Here is a 19,312-nt window from a genome sequence, read left to right on the forward strand (position 1 = left end):
CCATTATACTCACATGTGCTCGTGCTGGGAGCTGCTAGTCTGTCCATCTGGCCACTGCAAGATGCATCCTCGTCTTACCTCGTCGTCTTTATACCTGCGGGAGAAACCGAGACTGACTCTTAAACAAGCAGAAGGTGAAGAAGATCAGATCAGTGGTCTGCGACTCATCAGAAGTCATGAGATTCCTTTGTATTATTATTATAATCAAAAAGAAGCGCTAAGCCTGAAGGGCTATACAGCGCTGCAGGGTAGGGAAGGAAGCGAGGGTATTGGATGGCAGAAGGGAGGAGGGATGATCAGTAGGTTACAGAAAACAGCGGGGCAGGGGATAGTACGGGGGTAGAGGGTAGCAAGAGATTGAAGTAGAAAGGGCTGAAGGTATCAGAATTTGTGAAATAAGTCAGTTGTTGTCAAAAAGTCAATGAGAGAGTCCGGATGAAAGGTGGGTCCATCAGCGAGAAGGGAAGGTAAAGAGAGAGCAGCGGAGCGAAGACGACGACAGAGGTAAATTCTGCGTGCTCGTTGATAAAGTGGGCAGTCCAACAGAATGTGGCTGACTGATAATGGAGCTTGGCAATTCTCACAGAGAGGAGCAAGACGCCTCTCCATGAGATATCCATGAGTAAGACGAGTATGGCCAATGCGAAGACGGGAGAGAGTAGTCTCCCAACCTCGACACTGGTGATAAGAAGACGGCCAGTAACCTATACTCGGTTTAATAGATTGAAGTTTGTTGCCGAGCATAGTAGACCAACGTTGTTGCCAACGGGTGTGAAGGTGGGAAGATATTGCAGCAAAATAGTCCGTAAATGGAATACCTCTATAAGAAACTGGTAGGTCATGTACTGCTGACCGCGCAGCAGTGTCTGCCTGTTCATTGCCCTGTACGTCAACATGACCAGGGACCCAACAAAAAACAATATCTTTATGCTTGGTAAAGATGCGGCGTAGCCAAAGTTGGATACGGAGGACTAAGGGGTGAGGTGTATCAAATTTTTGTATAGCCTGTAAAGCACTAAGGGAGTCTGAGACAACCACAAATGATGACACAGGCATAGATGCAATACGGATAAGTGCTGTAAGGATGGCATATAATTCAGCAGTAAAAATACTAGCCGAAGATAGTAAATGCCCTTGTACGACGCTGTCCGGAAACACTGCTGCGAATCCTACGCCGTCAGAAGACTTAGAGCCATCTGTGTACACAGCAATGGCATGAGAATGAGAGTGAAAGTGGTCAAGAAAAAGAGAGCGGGAAGCGACCGTAGAGAGTTGGGCTTTCGAGCAAGGGAGGGAGAAAGAACAGACTCGAACAGCTGGAACTTCCCAGGGGGGTAGGGAAAAGTGAGATGCTATATGTACATAGAAAGGTGGTAGTTGAAGAGAAGACAAGAGCGAATGAAGGCGAAGAGAGAAGGGACGGAGTAAACAGGGGCGGCGAACAAATAAAGAATGTCTACTAATATCAGTGACCATTCTATAAATGGAAGGATTGCGGAGATCATGAGAGCGTACATAGTAGCGCAGGCAATGGGCATCACGGCGATCGGATAAGGATGGAACGTTCGCTTCTGCATAGAGGCTCTCGACAGGGGAAGAGCGAAAAGCACCAAGGCATAAACGTAATCCTTGGTGATGAATGGGGTTAAGGCTAGAGAGAGTAGCAGGAGATGCCGCTGAATAGATCTGGTCACCATAATCAAGTTTCGATAAAATAAGGGTGGAATGTAGGCGAAGGAGGGTTCGACGATCAGCTCCCCATGAAAGATGAGCAAGGGTTTTAAGAAGGTTCAACCGGCTGTGACAAGTTGCCTTCAGAGAGGTAATGTGAGGTTTCCAGGATAACCTACGATCAAAGAGGAGGCCCAGAAACTTGACTGTATCACGTTCAGGGATACGGGAGCCATAGAGGTACAAAGGATGATCGGAGATGACAGAGCATCTAGTGAAAGTAATTTGGTGGGTTTTAGTGCTGGAAAATTTAAGCCCACGTGTGGTGGCCCAATTGGAAACACGGTCGACTGCATGTTGGAGAGAAACTGTAATGAGGTGACAGTCAGCGCCTGCACAGGCAATCGCGAAGTCATCAACATAGAGTGATGACCAAATATTTCATGGAAGACTAGAGGCCAAATCATTAATAACAAGGAGAAAAAGTGTTGTGCTCAGAACACATCCCTGGGGGACACCTTCAGCTTGGATAAAGTCCGGGGAGAGCACATTATTAACCCGAACACGGAAATGCCTGTCAGTTAAAAAGTTCTTAAGGAAGGATGGTAGATTGCCTCGAAGGCCTAAGGAGTGGGCTTGGGCTAAAATATTATACCTCCAAGTTGTGTCATATGCCTTCTCAAGGTCAAAAAATATGGCAATAACTGAGTGGTTATTCGCAAAGGCATTACGAACATACGTATCCAAGCGTAGTAAGGGGTCTATGGTAGAACGTCCCTTACGAAAGCCATATTGACGAGTGGAGAGACTGTTGTGTGTCTCTAAATACCACACTAAACGTCTATTTACTAGGCGTTCCATTACTTTGCAAACTGCACTGGTAAGAGCAATGGGACGATAGTGGGAGGTTTCATGTCCCGTAGTGCCTGGTTTGCGGAAAGGGAGAACAATGGCGGATTTCCACAGCTGTGGAAGAACTTGTGACCAAATAAGATTGTAAAGGCGTAATAGGACTGCAAGGGCTGACTGATGTAAATGTTGTAGCATACGAATATGAATGTCGTCGGCCCCAGCTGCCGATGATCGACAAGCTGAGAGTGTTGCCTCCAGTTCTTGAAGTGTAAAAGGCACATTATACTGTTCTTCTCTGAGAGAAGAAAAGTCCAAGGGTGCTAACTCTCTGGCAGACTTTGAGGAAAGAAATGAGGGGCATAGATGGAGTCCCTGAGAAATACGGACCAGATGATTGCCAATTTCATTGGCAACATCTAGTGGGTTTGCTATATCAACACCGGCAACCCGCAGAACAGGAGCCGGGTCAGGAGAATATTTACCACTCAGTTTTCGTACTTTTTTCCAGACTGCACTCATAGAGGAAGCAGAGGTGATGGTGGAGAAATAATCTCGCCTGCAAGTGCGTTTAGCGTCACGGATGCCCCGGGTTTGGAAGAAATTTGGATGAGGAACAAACTCCCCAAAAATTTTAATAGAGGCCAGAACGTTGTGTAGCTTTAAAAAGGTTTGGGTAAATACATGAGTAGAAAAAGGGGGGTAAAAAGGGTTTGGGCCTGATGGGTTGTCTAACAGGGCGGTTCCCTTTTTCCTCCCCCGTCAATGTTTACCTGACCCCGACTGTTGGGTGCATTGGGGGCCGGTGGGAAATTTTGGGCCTGCCTGGGCCAATGGCCTTTTGCAGTTTCCTTCGTTCTTTAGGTTTTTTGTTCTTAAAAAACAGGCCTTTTACCACCCTTTGGGGGGGGAACCCCTGCTGTGTTAAAACAAGTTGGGAAAAAATTTGATGGACCCGGGTATAGTTGAAGAAGGGCACTTTTATTTGGGGGCCCCTCAAAGGAAAAAGGGTCTAAAAAAACAGTAAATTATATTGAGATGGGAGAAATAACGGCCCAAAATGTAATTTTTGGCCCCCCAACAAAAACCAGGTAAACTGGGGGAAAAAAATAAAACTGAATCACCCGATTACCCCCAAACCCCAATTTTTCCATTAAATGGCCATGATTTGGGAATATAAAGATTTTAAATCTTGGGGAAAAGGGCCCTGGGGGCAGAGGGGTTAGAAAAATCCACATGCAGGCGGAAAAGTTTTGCGAAAAAAGGCGGGGCGCTGGAAAGAAAGGATTGCAGGTGGAGCAGAGGAGAAGAAAGAGCGGAAAAGGGGGATCAGTGTCCAAAATTTTTGGTTTGGGCTCTGCCAAAATTTTCGAGATTTCTTCAATGTTTTGGGAAATTAGAGAAAGTCATTGGGAAAATTTTGGGAAAAAGGGGGGGAGGATGGTTTAAAAATTGGAACTGTTTGACTGTACCATGGTAGGGGGGGGAAAAGGGGGGAGGAACTGGGGGAAGCGTGGCAGGGGACAGAAGAGGGCAGAAACCCGGAGGTGGCAGAAGGGAAAAAAACTTGGGAGGGGAAAAAGGGGGGAAGATTAGTACGAGGGGGAGGGTAACCCCTACACTTGTAACTGAGCCAGTGGGGGGGAGAACCGGGGGCAGAGACAGGGGGGGTAAAATGGGAGGTGGGGAAAATGGGTAGGAGGTGTTGGACCTTTTTTACTTTTGGGAAATAGAGGGGCGATTTGGGGAGGAGGTGTTTGAGGTCCGTCGATAATTTAGGCTTGTGAGGAAAACACAAGAAGCGGGTCAGATTTAGGCGTTTTTGGGGCGCCCCCGGGGCCCAGGACAGCAAAAGGGGTTTTGGGTACAGGAGTGACTATGGGGGAGGTAAACAGGGGTGGGTGAGAAGATGGGATACCAGAATGGGGGGGCGTTTTGAAACACGGGGAAAAAAAAAAGTGGGGTCTCCCCTTTGGGGGCGGGGGATGAGAAACTGCCATGGCATAAAGGGGGACCTTCTGTCTCTTTGAGGTAACGGATTTCCCCCTCGTTTAAATAGACCCCCACAAGGGGGTACGAAGGGTGAGCCTTGGCAGTTAAGGCAAAGGGAGATTGGGGGAGGCCTAAGAATGGTCATCGGCACCACGTTTGGGGATTCGGCGATGGGTCTGTAATTTTCGCTGGGTCCCTCGCCAGCAATTTCACACTGTTGGGTGGGGGATCCCCTTTTCCCCCCAACCGATGTCCCGCTATATAAACTGAAGATGGGGTTCTTTTTTTTCAAAAGTTTAAAAGGAAGGGCCCCCTTTTCTGGGGATCGTCCGCCGGGGGGCAGGAAGAACGTAAATGTTTCCGGAAGGTTGGGGGATCTTGGAGTTCCGGGTGTTCCCAAAAATTTATGAAATTCTGGAAATTTTTTTGGGAAATATGGTATGGGCAGTGAGGTCCATTACAAAAATTTGGGGAAAGGTGCTTTTCCCCCAAATGACGGAACAGTATCGTTTGGGAAAGACGGGGAGCTCTTTAGCCTGGGTGCATTCTGTTTCGGTGATGATCGCGACCTTTGGGGCATGAAAAAAAAATCTTTCCCAAAATGGGCGTGGGGGCCCCAAACCCGGGTCGAAAAAATGGGGGAAAATAGAGGGAAATGGGCTAAAAGGAAAAATTTTTTCCCTTGTTTAGGGTTTAAACTGAAACGGAAAAGGGAGTGAAGGACTTTTGATCGTTTTTGAGAAGAACGGGAAGGGGGGAAATCATCGCAGGTAATTTGTTGGCGTTTAGGCGTGGGGGAAAGTTGGTCCGACGTTTGGGAAAGGGTCGGGGGATTTTAAAATTCCCCACCGTAGAGGGAAGGCCCGGGCATAGTCGAAAGGGGGCGGGGCCCATAAAATTTAACGATCGTCAAGGGGCCCTTGTACCCGAACGGTGGAAAAAAAACCGGAAAGGGGAAAGGCCGGAGTGTCTGGAAAAAGTGGTCCAAAGACGAGGCGGGGCGGGAAATGGGGGCAGTATCAAGAAAAGGGGGGGGGTAGTGGTTCATGGACTGGGCTGCCAAAAAATTTAATTTCTTTTTTTTAAAAAAAAAAAAAGAAAAAAAATAAAAAAAAAAAGAAAAAAGGGGGGGGGAGGATGTTTAAAGGGGGAAAGAAAGGGAAGAAATCTCCCCCCCCTCAAAAGGGCCTCAACACCGGAACCCGTCAGCATGGAACCCGTGCCCCACCCATATTTTATTTAAAATAACAATCCGGGGTAACCCTCCCCCATCTCCAAACTACCCCCTTGGGGGAAAAAGGAGGGGCCCCCATACCCCCAAAAAATACCTCCTTGGCCCCCACCCCAATCCAAAATGGCTTGGAAAATACACCTTCCCCCCCAAAATTCCCAGTACCAGGGGGATCGGGGCACCCCGATCCCGAACGGGGAAAATCGCCTCCGAAAACCTCCTTGGGATGGATTGTTATCCCTTTTCCCACCTAAAGGTGCGTGCCTGTGGAAAAAATCCCAAAAGGGCCAAAAAAAGGAAGGGGAAGGAGGGGGGGGAGGGGGAGGGGGAAAGGGAAAAAAGGGAGGGTTAAAAAAAAGGGGGAAAATTAATAATATTAATCATTATTATTATTGGGTGTAACAAAAAAGGTAGCAGTATTTTCTTATGATTAATAATAATAATAATAATAATAATAATAATAATAAAAATAATAATAATTAGTATTATTAATAATAATAATAATAATAATAATAATAATAAAAATAATAATAATAATAATAATAATAATAATAATAAAAATAATAATAATAATAATAATAATGTTTTGTATCAAATTATTATTATTATTATTATTATTATTATTATTATTATTATTATTATTATTATTATTATTATTATTTTGATCTCCAGCAAAGTAAAAAAGATTTTATTATTAGAAACACATCTGATAAATTATAATGAAATGTCCCACTACTTCTGGGAAAAATCATATATATAAAAAAAAAAAAACAGTGGGTTACTCAGAAAGGTCAAATAAACTATAAAACTATATTTCATTGATTTCCTGAGGTTGTGGAACTTTTTTAATTACAATGATTCTGCAACACTAGAAAAGATTTCTAAATGATTTAATTTAATATATTTAATTCATATTCATAATATTACTTGGAATGCAATATAGACCTCTGAATTATTTCACCATAGCATTTTTTTTTATTATAGTGCAGAAATATTCAATGGGTGGCATCCTGGGGGTGGTAATATACTTTAAGGCTGGCCTTTGAAATAAGCTGAGGGAGGATAATAGATTTTAAGCCTGTAAAATTAATTTATGTAAAGAAAATGGGGTGAGTGTTGATGCTGCAACAGAGTTCGTGATCTCAGAAATTATAATTACCTTCTCAGTCCATAGTTCATACTTCATTACTTCTCATTCCCCAGGCGCTGTATGATCCTTATTACTAATTATTGTGCAACGATGATCATTTATTTACATGAATAATTCTAGAACAGTGATTACATTGTCAAAGTGTTCACTAATGTGAAAATTTCACTGAAAAATTATCACAAAGGCTAGGATTTCATTATTTTTTTTAACGAGTCATGATTATTCTGTTGGTCATGTATTTAAGTATAATAAAGACAACGCTGTGAATAATAGATCTCAACACTAACAGAACAAAATTGCTGGACGAAATAAAATAAAATACAATATTTAATACGATATGCTTGCATTGTACAAAGATTTTATTAAGAGAAGGCAAAATTGTTGGTATAACTCTCTGCACGTTCTATAGGGTTGAGATGACTGCTTCGTAGTCGATTTCTTAATCTCTCTCTCTCTCTCTCTCTCTCTCTCTCTCTCTCTCTCTCTCTCTCTCTCTCTCTCTCTCTCTCTCTCTCTCTTTACACAGGGTTTAACAAGGTTAGGTTAAGGATCCCTAGCTTTATTGGCAAGCTATTTACAGGTTAAGGATTCCTAACTTTATTGCCAAGCTAAGAGCTGTTACCTACATCAGCTCATTTGAAAGCATTTTTATTGTTATGAGACATACAAGTAGGGAACAGGATGAAGTTGGAGCATCTGTAGGCCAGCATTTTCATTTGATCAACTGACTTTATCTCGATGACATCATAATGCTGTACGAATGTGTTCCAGACTCGAGTCATCCTGGGTATATATGATCTCAGATGAAGTGATGTTCTGGAGAAGGGTACATCCAGAGTGAAGATGCTGCTTTCTGCTGCTTTCTCTCTCTTTCTCTCTCCCCCGTCCGTCCCAGATATCTACATTACCGGCTTCACTTACACTTCAAATATTTGCTTCATCACTTACTATTTGCTGATTCTAAGGTAAATATTTTCCAGAATGACTTACACCCAAAAGAAAATCTTATTGGTTCGGAGTAGTGTACGACGGCAGCTTAGGTAGAGAATCTCATTATTATTATAATCAAAAAGAAGCGCTAAGCCACAAGGGCTATACAGTAGAGAATCTCAAAAAGTTGGTGGAGAAGTCTTTATGGATCTTTCAAAGAAGGTGAAAGTGTGAGAGATAGAAAAGCTATATTTATAAAAAGAAAACGTAAACAAAACGTACGCTTTGCTCAGTGAGGGTTTTATCTCCCTGCTTTTTTTTATTAAATTTGTGAGTTTCTTCCTGGTCAGCTTTTAATTCAATATGTACCGTAATGATTTAATAAGAAATTACAGGAATTATTGGAAAAAATGGCTTTAGAAAGCAGCTTCACAGTGATTTAAATACACAGTGTGTTAGAATATAATTTTGATACCGATATTAATATTTAAAAAATAGATCTTCCTGTTATAATTATCGGTTTTCTTATATTTTCTTTCGTTTTCTGTCATTGATTTTTTAGTTTATCTTTAATTAATACATTTTATACTCATTCATTCCTTTAATTCAAATGTAATTATATTAAATGCTTATATTTCATTGTCTAATTAGTTTACATATCCTTATTGTGTATCTTCAGTTTCATTATTAATATCAACTCTTTATTTCATAAATCTTTTTCCGATCTAAATAAAAAACTCGTTACTCGTTTATTCACATTGTGCAGAGGCATTTTTATTTGTTACTACAAGTATTAATATATCTTTACCAGCTTAAAATTTACGCATATGCCAGCCTCCACCCGACCTTTCACGCTTCTCAATGGATAGTTCCTTTGATGTGAACCCCCTCCCCCTCCCCCCCCCACCGCTCTCTCTCTTTTTTTTTTTTTTTTTTTTTTTACACAGAGTTTGACAAGGTTAAGGATCCCTACTTTTATTGACAAGCTATTTACAGGTTAAGGATTCCTAACTTTATTGGCAAGCTAAGAGCTGTTGCCTACATCAGCTCATTTGAAAGCATTTTTATTGTTATGAGACATACAAGTAGGGAACAGGATGAAGTTGGAGCCATCTGTGGGCCAGCATTTTCATTTGATCAACTGACTTTATCTCGTTGACATCATTGTGCTGTACGAATATGTTCCATACTCGAGTCCTCCTGGGTATATATGATCTCAGATGGAGTGAAGTTCTGGAGAAGGGTACAGCCAGAGTGAAGTTGCTGCTTTCTGCCCATCTTGTGGCATAGAAGCTTGTTTCACGCTGTACTCGAAGTGGATCCAAGTGTGATATTTTGACAATATTGGCCTTGTACATAACAGTAAGGCCACCCACATCCCTCCTATGTTGAAGGCTCTACTGAAATGACAGATCTATCCAGGATGGGTCCAGGCGAGAGATGAGACGTCTTGCTCTGTTCTCTACTCTGTCAAGCAGTCGCAGATGAGAGGGGGGGGGGCAGGCAAACCAAGAAAGTGGAGCATACTCAAGGTGCGAGCGTACTTGTGCCTCGTACAGAATCTTGCATCCCCTACTGTCAAGTAGATGCGAGATACGGCGAAGTGCTGTAAGCTTCCTGACTGCCTTGTTTGCAAGATTTACAACATGATTCTTCATGGTTAGTTTGGAGTCAAATTTCACCCCAAGGATATCAACCTCTTCTCCAGGTGCCAACACCCTCCCATTCATCCTTACTACTGCACCAGCATTACCATCATGGTGCCTAGAGACGATCATTTGCGTTTTCTCAGGTGCAAATGTTACTTGTCATCTATTTCCCCAAGCTGATATAGCTCTCAGCTGGTGATTGATGTAGCTTAGAGCAGCTGGCATTTCTTCTCTTGGATAAGTGAATGTCAGTGTGCAGTCGTCTGCATATGCATGTGATTCTGGGATGAGATGAAGAAGGTCGTTGAAGTAGACATTCCATAACAATGGTCCCAGCACGCTTCCTTGTGGAACACTTGCCCCAATAGTATGTCTTGCTGATTCCGTTCCATTGAGAACTACACTTAGAGATCACCATGAAGGTAATCACTGAGGAGACATAGCGTAGAGCCTGCAATTCCCAGTGCTTGACGTTTTGCTAAGAGGCCCTGGTGCCACACCCGGTCGAAAGCGCCAGCAATGTCCAGTGCTACCACACAGCTGACTTTGGATTCATCCAGTGACTGGTGCCACTTAGTGGAGAGGTTTAACAACAGATCAGCAGCAGAGTAACCTTTCCTGAAGCCATATTGGCGACTCTCTCTCTCTCTCTCTCTCTCTCTCTCTCTCTCTCTCTCTCTCTCTCTCTCTCTCTCTCTCTCTCTCTCTCTCTCTCTCTTTGTGACTGCCTTACTCTTCTCTCTTTGTCTTTTATTCTCTACTTTTAGTAATGCTCTTTACATCTGTTTATTTATAGGTCTGTCTGTCTGTGTCTGTCTGTGTCTGTGTCTGTGTCTGTCTCTCTGTCTCTCTCTCTCTTTCTCTCTGCCTGCTCCTTTCTCTCATCGTTCTTTTTTGATATTTTTGCCTCTGATCATTTAGAAATCTGCTATTTTTCTGTGTAAGTTGACTCTCTGTGTAAGTTAATTGTACATTTGTAAGGTAATTGTCTCTGTGTAAGTTAACACTCTCTGTGTGTATATTTACAGTATATGTGTATGTTTATTTATTATTTGTTCGTTTCTGCATGTGAACGAAAAATATGTATTTCATTGTGTTTATTAAATTATTGTAAACGTATCTAAAATATATTTATTTGGATTAGGCTAAATTAAATTGCGCTTGTTTTAATAAGGTTAGGTAAGTTTCCTAAGGTGCTTTTGGTATAAAATTATTAATTTTGTAGATGTTTATATTTATGTTTACCAACACTGTGTAAGTTCATTGTTCCTGTTTTTTTTATTTCTATCTCTGCTTTCTCTTCATTTCTCTACCTATTTCCTTTTTTTTCACCTTTTCTGCCCCTCTGATATTAACAAGAGTTGTATTTAATCCCAGTACATGAGCCGGTCTTAACGATCTCGCTTAGTAAATTGCATGGACGTTCATTTTTAATTCTGGTTGCGACGCGAATCAAAGCAAAATTAACTTGTTGGTTACTTTTGATCAACGTTCCGTATACAAAATACGAGGAAATATGATTCTTTTAAATTGTGACCTTGTCTTTTTCAAGCATATGTGCTCTCTCATCTAATAAAATTAAAATTGAAAAAGCATAAAACCAGGGAGTTTCGAAACAAACTTAAATATACGTTGTGGTCACAGATGTAACAGTGTAAGTATATACCTCCTTTGCAAAGGTTGCTTACACACACACACACACACACACACACACACACACACACACACACACACACACACACACAGTCACAGAGTTGTCAGGAAGTGGAATAGCTTATAAAGTGACGTAGTGGAGGCAGGAACCATACACAGTTTTATGACGAGGTTTCATAAAGCTCATGGAGCAGAGGGAGAGAGGACCTAGAAACAATCAGTGAAGGGGCGGGGCCAGCAGCTATGATCCCTGCAACCACATATAAGTAAGTACACACTCCTACAATTCTCTGGGTGGGAGCTGCGCGTTACAGGGTCAATGGCTTACCTATGCACACTCGAGTACACAGAGTGGAAGTAAGATTTTCTCACACGTCGATAACAGTGTCGGCACTGATGAGTGCATCTTCTTATGCCTCAGACCAACATCAGGGGATAAATATTCGACAAGAAAAGAATTGCTGTTTAAGCAATATATAGGTATATATGTGCTGAATAGGTAAAACTTGAGATTTTGGGCTTAAATAGCAACGCTCTTCTTGTCGAATAAGGCAAGCGAGAATTTGTGTATGCAATAAATTCGCAAAAATCATTCTGATCCTAACGAAAAATATATATTTCATTGTGTTCATTATTAAATTATTGAAATCTTATCTAAAATATATTAATTTGGATTAGACTAAATTAAATTACGCTTGTTATAACAAGGTTAGGTAAGTTTACTAGGGTTCTTTTGGTACAAAATTATTAATTTTTGCATTAACATAAATGAAAATAAATATATCTTTAAACGTATAAGAGAAATTTTTAGAAAGTACTTAATTTTAAGTAATTCTTGCTAGCTGACGGTGTTAAAACACCGTTAAACTATTTCCTACGTGAAAATGACAACACGGAAAACCTTACGATCGATATTCTATTCATGTGATCGGTCGACATGAAAAGAACGTTTTGAATTATTTCGGAAAAAAACTTATGTAGAACATGAATGTGATTTTTTTTTTTTTAGTTTTTCATGAATGATGATTGACACGCCTTTCACAGCTTATCTCTGTATTCCGGTTGAAACTACGTTTTTAATGAGCGGTGTCAGATTTATAACTAACATCTGCCTGAGCTTTTCAGTTTGTATTTGAAGATAGAGAAAATACAATGAAATACTATAATTTCGTGCTGAATAGGTAAAAGTGATTAGCAGGAACTCATTTAAAATCAAGTCCTTTCTGAAATTTTGTCTGGTACGTTTTAAGATATATTATTAATGTTAGAATTTATAATTTTGTACCAAAAGCACCTTAGAAAACTTACCTAACTTTATTATAACAAGCGCAATTTAATTTAGCAAAGTCCAACTAAATATATTTTAGATAAGGTTTCAATAATTTAATAATAAACACAATGAAATATATATTTCTCGTTAGGTTCACAATGATTTTTTTTGCGAAATTATTGCTTACACAAATTTTCGCTTGTCTTATTCGATAAGAAGAGCGTTGCTATTTAAGCCAAAATCGCTCCGGGACTAGTCTTGTTGCAAACCTTTGCACTTTCTGTGTGTGTATGTGTGCGTGCGTGTGCGTGCGTGTGCGTACGTGCTTGTGTGTGTGTGTGTGTGTGTGTGTGTGTGTGTGTGTGTGTGTGTGTGTGTGTGTGTGTGTGTGTGTGTGTGTGTGTGTGTGTGTGTGTGCGCGTGTGTGTGTGTGTATTATCAATACTGCTTCGAAGATGACGGTTCATTAAATTATAAACTGAAGTTGCCATTTCTCGTTGGTTTTCACTTAGCTTCTATTTACTACGAGAAAAAAAGTACAAGTGTGAAACACGCGAGTATTAAATAGAGTGACTTTTAAAAATATTAAATAAAACTAGAGTCACACTGCTGAAGATTACTCGCCTTGTGGTGTAATTGCTGTCTATTTGTTGTTGCACATTTATGTAGCAATAACGTGATGGGTCATGCATCTCTAGATAACTCGAATAAGCTCACTATGGAGCAAAAGTTTGTCTTTAGGACCCATGATTTATGAGTAATGCCCAGAGTCTGGGGTAGAAGGGAACACCTAAACACTGGTGAAAGTGTTACTGTTCTTATCCTATCTAGATACTCTTTCCCATTAAGCGAAGTGTGATTTTAGAGAAGATAGAGTCAGCATTATGTGCGTTTTCATATACTTGTCTGGTAGCTGCCTCTATATCAAAGTTGTTGAAGACATACAAAACGCGACAGAGAGAAACACCGAAGCGCAGGGAAAACGTCACCGTCACTAAAGTTACGACGATAATCTGATGATAATAATAATAATAATAATAATAATAATAATAATAATAATAATAATAATAATAATAATATAACCATGGACCATCCCCACTGCTGAGTGACGTCATGTGGGAATTATTCTGATATTTGTTTTAATTTGATTTTTTTTGATCTCACTACTCTCTCTGGAAAGCGGAATTTCGCATATATATATATATATATATATATATATATATATATATATATATATATATATATATATATATATATATATATATATATATATATATATATATATAATGTATGTATATATATTCTTGCACATCAAGGAGAATATTCAATAACCTTTTTAGGAAAATATTTTGAATATGATATATATTGTTCAACAATCTTTTTTATAAACACTGTCGTCTAGTTTTTGACCCAGTATTTAAATAGAGTTTTTTCTATATTTTTTGATACTTCTTTTTTCTATCTGGATTTTAGTCACGACAGTATCAGTCATAGTTTTGCTTTTAATATCAAATATTTCTTGACTTAGAACTGTTATCGTACAGCAGTTTATTTCAATACCAGTTCTGCCAAAGTTCTTATATATCCATCCCAAATTATGTGACACACTGCAGTCATGTAACACCCAGATACCTACGTTACTTTTGAGTAAATTGAGGCAACAGATGTACGAAATTAGTCCCAGCGTCTGTAACTACCACTGAGTTGAACCCAAGTCCTCGGGGCGTGAACCAAAGGAGTTATCAATGGTCTATTGCATTTACAACTTTCCTGCCTTTGTATGACTTAATAATACTGACATAGCTAAAGATTGTACCAATGATACCTACCTTACTTTTGAGTAAATTGGGGCAACAGATGTACGAAATTAGTCCCAGCGTCTGTAACTACCATTGGATTAAACCCAAGTCCTCGGGTCGTGAACCAAAGGAGTTGTCAATGAGCCATTGCATTTACAACCTTCCTGCCTAAATTATCAGGCTATGTGTGACCTAATACATTTTATTTCTCTATTTCCGCCTGCAGTGCAATATTCGGATCCAACGCAGGTACCTACTTACTGCTAGGTGGAACGGAAAACGAAAGTGTAAAAAAGGAATCGACGTCGGAACTTCTCGGATGTGAGCTGAAGGCTCAAAGTACCGAGCCACTGGTCAACTGTCATATATGCCATAGTAATGAGTCAAGAAACAGTACCACTGTCTAATCCTGTAAAACAGATATTAAGTCATAGACAACTAGCAAACTAGGTCATACAACTCTTGAAAGATTAGAGGTAATAGGGTCTGATCAAAGGAAGTGGATAAATTGCAACTGGAATTCATCTACGGGGTGAACTGGTAAGCCAGTGAAGGTTACCTAACCTAACCTTCAACTGAAAGAATCCAAGGCTTTTCGTCTTGTGAATACTTGTATACATAAGCAAGGGTACATCGCATAAGAAACTGTCATAACAAGCGTACAAGATATTCAAAGAATTTGATAAGATTAGGTGGTTCACTACCCCGCAGTCGAATGATCCAGGTTAATTTCTGGGTGGATGGAGACGCAAGTCTCTACATATAAGATAAGGAAAATAGGTGTTAGCCCCTGATGAGATGTTGTTATATTTTATACATAAGTCTAGTCCTTTAAATCTGCTGGGTTAGAATAACATCCTGTAAATTCAGAAGTGTTTAAAAATGAGAAAGCAGACAAAAGATAATACCGGATTACAAAAAGAAAACAAAACATGAATCTAATAATATAAACTCACGACCAGTTAACTTGTGAGATACAGAATTTAAACACGTGTTGAATAAAGTTCAATTAAGTTTCCCGCACGACATCCCAAAAATGTTTAATCTGTGAACTGGAAGGAAAGTCAGGAATAAAATCGAAGGTGTTCCAGAGAATGCGTAATTAATTGAAAGACAGAAGATAGGGAGAGAGAGCAACTTCAGGTATACACACATACAGTTACATAGATTATCATACATAGCAGCATATGTGTAGAGAACTTAGGATAACCCAAAAAAGTCAGACAAATATTAAATAAAATTGACAGATGGCCATCAACATCCTCCAATAATAAATAGAATATTTCTCTATGAAGAATATATCAGCTCTGAAAATACAGAAACTTTTAGCAGAGCGAAAGTTTATAAGACAAATTTTCTCTCAAAGGTGAGCATTTGCAATTCATGACTTGAAAAATAGTTTTTCCTTGGAGCTAAACATTGACCATTAGAGTTAGTCAGTTATAAGCGTCTTGGTATGAAGCTATTTGTCGGCATTTTGCCTTAAGTCAATAGGCAAATTTGGTTAATAGGATCAATTTAGAGTAAGTGCCGGGGTCGTTACTACTGCTAATTTATATGTAAATGACCTTTTAGAAGGAATAGAGTCATATGCGTCTCTATTTAACTAAGATGCCAAGTTAAAGAGAGGGTACAGGAGATGGCAGAGACAAGCCGCAGGAGGACCTAGACAGATTGCGGGAACAGTCAGTTAAGTGAATAATGAGTTGCTTCAGAATAAAGATTAGATCATGCAGGTCAAGGAAAAGGAGAGAACGGCTTACAGAGTAGGTAGGAAGAAATGTTACTTTACTCTCCGTCAGTCTCACACTGATGGGGAATTCGAATGAGATGATATGGAAGAGATGAAACCACACTCCCTAAAACCCTTCACATGTAAATATTATTTGATCATAGTCGGAAGAATTCACTAATGCAAATTGATTTAACTTAAAAGACAGGACCAGAAGCTTAGACTCGATCCTCGTGAAACACAAGTCGGCAAGTGGAAAATCATATACAAATGCAGCATAACGTGATCCATTATTGACTCTACGTCTCCTGCACAGTGGGCTTTATCAAGTCACAATCTATCTGTGATTCGATAAAGTCGACAGTGTGGGCGAAGTTGTCAATGAAGAATCACGATTCGCTGCATTTGCGTCTCTTTCATTATCCTGTCGTTATTTTACATCATTTCCCCCCCATCGAACTGATGAGTACAAACTTCAACTCAAACTCAAAAAACGTCCCCGAAGAAGTATATTACTCACGTGACAGAGACCGTCGTGGAATACAGGAGACAAGGCAAGGCGAGGACCATTGAAGATGTCCAGATTACTAGAATAAACACTCGTGCCACTGTTTTGGACATTCGTGGTTCCAGAGGCTTGACTATTGCTATATATCTGAGGGGGAGAGAGAGTAATGATTGAGGATTAGAGTTGGGAAACAAGAGAGGAACAGGTGAGGAACAGAGGGAGAGAAAGGGAGGAATACCTGAGTGATTGATTTAGAGGAGGAGAATAATTAACCAGGGAGAGTCAGAAAATTTAATAAGTCGGGGACAGAGTGAGAGAAAAGGAATAGTAAACGAAAATGAGAGTATGGGAAAGAGAGATTACTGAGAGTGAAGAAGAGAGACGAGAAATGCAATAAGGGAGAGAGAGAAAAATATTTATGAGTGAAAGAGTGAGAGAAAGAAATGTAAATAGATAATAAGTAAGATCACTTTAAAATACAAATCTACATCACTGACAGTCGTTGCTGTAAAAAAAAAACTAAGTCGAGTAAGCTATTAGAAAAATTTGAATAAAACACCACGAAAGCAAAAACCCGCTGGTCTTCACGCAAATAATCTTCCAATAACAAAAATCTTATACCATCAATCTGAATGATTGCTCTGAGAGCTTAATGATCGCTCCGAGAGCTGAATGATCGCTCTGAGAGCTTAATGATCGCTCCGAGAGCTGAATGATCGCTCTGAGAGCTTAATGATCGCTCCGAGAGCTGAATGATCGCTCTGAGAGCTGAATGATCGCTCTGAGAGCTGAAAGATCGCTCTGAGAGCTTAATGATCGCTCCGAGAGCTGAATGATCGCTCTGAGAGCTGAATGATCGCTCTGAGAGCTTAATGATCGCTCCGAGAGCTGAATGATCGCTCTGAGAGCTGAATGATCGCTCTGAGAGCTGAATGATCGCTCTGAGAGCTTAATGATCGCTCTGAGAGCTTAATGATCGCTCCGAGAGCTGAATGATCGCTCCGAGAGCTGAATGATCGCTCTGAGAGCTGAATGATCGCTCTGAGAGCTGAATGATCGCTCTGAGAGCTGAATGATCGCTCTGAGAGCTTAATGATCGCTCCGAGAGCTGAATGATCGCTCTGAGAGCTGAATGATCGCTCCGAGAGCTGAATGATCGCTCCGAGAGCTGAATGATCGCTCCGAGAGCTGAATGATCGCTCCGAGAGCTGAATGATCGCTCCGAGAGCTGAATGATCGCTCTGAGAGCTGAATGATCGCTCTGAGAGCTGAATGATCGCTCTGAGAGCTGAATGATCGCTCTGAGAGCTGAATGATCGCTCCGAGAGCTGAATGATCGCTCCGAGAGCTGAATGATCGCTCTGAGAGCTGAATAATCGCTCTGAGAGCTTAATGATCGCTCCGAGAGCTGAATGATCGCTCTGAGAGCTGAATAATCGCTCTGAGAGCTGAATAATCGCTCTGAGAGCTGAATGATCGCTCCGAGAGCTGAATGATCGCTCTGAGAGCTGAATGATCGCTCCGAGAGCTGAATGATCGCTCCGAGAGCTGAATGATCGCTCTGAGAGCTGAATAATCGCTCTGAGAGCTTAATGATCGCTCCGAGAGCTGAATGATCGCTCTGAGAGCTGAATGATCGCTCTGAGAGCTGAATGATCGCTCTGAGAGCTGAATAATCGCTCTGAGAGCTTAATGATCGCTCTGAGAGCTGAATAATCGCTCTGAGAGCTTAATGATCGCTCTGAGAGCTTAATGATCGCTCTGAGAGCTGAATAATCGCTCTGAGAGCTTAATGATCGCTCTGAGAGCTGAATGATTGCTCTAGACCTTTTGAGATGCAATCAACACATCCTCAGGAGTATTGCAAGCTCCTGATGTGTTGATTGCAACATGAAAGCCCTAGAGCTATCATTCAGCTTCCCCTGTGGTTGTTTTGTATATATCATCATAATTGCGGCTATCCAGGACTCGATCCTGCGTTCCCATGCCCAGACCTGTGAGAATTGAACAAAATATGCATCACTATCCACTGGACCAACAACTCTTAAACGCCAGGTGCTCAGCAGTACGCTGCATGTTTTCTCTGGTGCAAAGACATATGTGGTCGTGGAGCCTCAGAGAATAATTTTAACCTCATCCTGATTGAGGTACCAACCTTGCACCAGAGAAAACACGCTCAGTACGGAGCGCCTGGTGTTTAAGGATTGTTTGTCCAGTTAATAGAGTGATGTATCCTTTGTTCAGTTCTCACAGGGCTGGGCATGGGAACGCAGGATCGAGTCCTGGCCAGCCGTAGTTCAGTTAATGACTCAAAATCACTTATTTCGTGATTTCATTAATATATATATATATATATATATATATATATATATATATATATATATATATATATATATATATATATATATATATATATATGATAAGAAAGAGATGATTGTGGATGTTATGAATGAGAAGAAGCTGGATGTCCTGGCTTTAAGTGAAACAAAGCTGAAGGGGGTGGGAGAGTTTCAGTGGAGAGGAATAAATGGGATTAGGTCAGGGGTTTCAAATAGAGTTAGAGCTAAAGAAGGAGTAGCAATAATGTTGAAGGATAAGCTATGGCAGGAAAAGAGGGACTATAAATGTATTAATTCAAGGATTATGTGGAGTAAAATAAAGATTGGATGTGAAAAGTGGGTTATAATAAGCGTGTATGCACCTGGAGAAGAGAGAAGTGCAGAGGAGAGAGAGAGATTTTGGGAAATGTTGAGTGAATGCGTGGGGAGTTTTGAATCAAGTGTGAGAGTAATGGTGGTTGGGGATTTCAATGCTAAAGTGGGTAAAAATGTTATGGAGGGAGTAGTAGGTAAATTTGGGGTGCCTGGGGTAAATGTAA

General features: G+C 40.5%; 1 protein-coding gene across 2 annotated transcripts in view; it reads right to left on the minus strand.

Annotated features, from left to right (window-relative positions):
• LOC128699004 (tachykinin-like peptides receptor 86C) overlaps nucleotides 1-19,312 on the minus strand; it is a 112,891-nt gene that overhangs the window by 15,144 nt on the left and 78,435 nt on the right. Inside the window, exons 4-5 of one of the 2 annotated variants that reach the window (XM_053791522.2) lie at nucleotides 16,447-16,581; nucleotides 14-94 (exon numbers count right to left, since the gene is read on the minus strand). In XM_053791522.2, the coding sequence (XP_053647497.1) occupies nucleotides 14-94; nucleotides 16,447-16,581 (216 nt within the window). The remainder of the gene's footprint in view (nucleotides 1-13; nucleotides 95-16,446; nucleotides 16,582-19,312) is intronic. The other variant, XM_070096879.1, reaches the window with a different exon arrangement.

Source organism: Cherax quadricarinatus, chromosome 55, assembly GCF_038502225.1.
Source record: "Cherax quadricarinatus isolate ZL_2023a chromosome 55, ASM3850222v1, whole genome shotgun sequence".
NCBI classification, from domain to species: Eukaryota; Metazoa; Arthropoda; class Malacostraca; order Decapoda; family Parastacidae; genus Cherax; species Cherax quadricarinatus.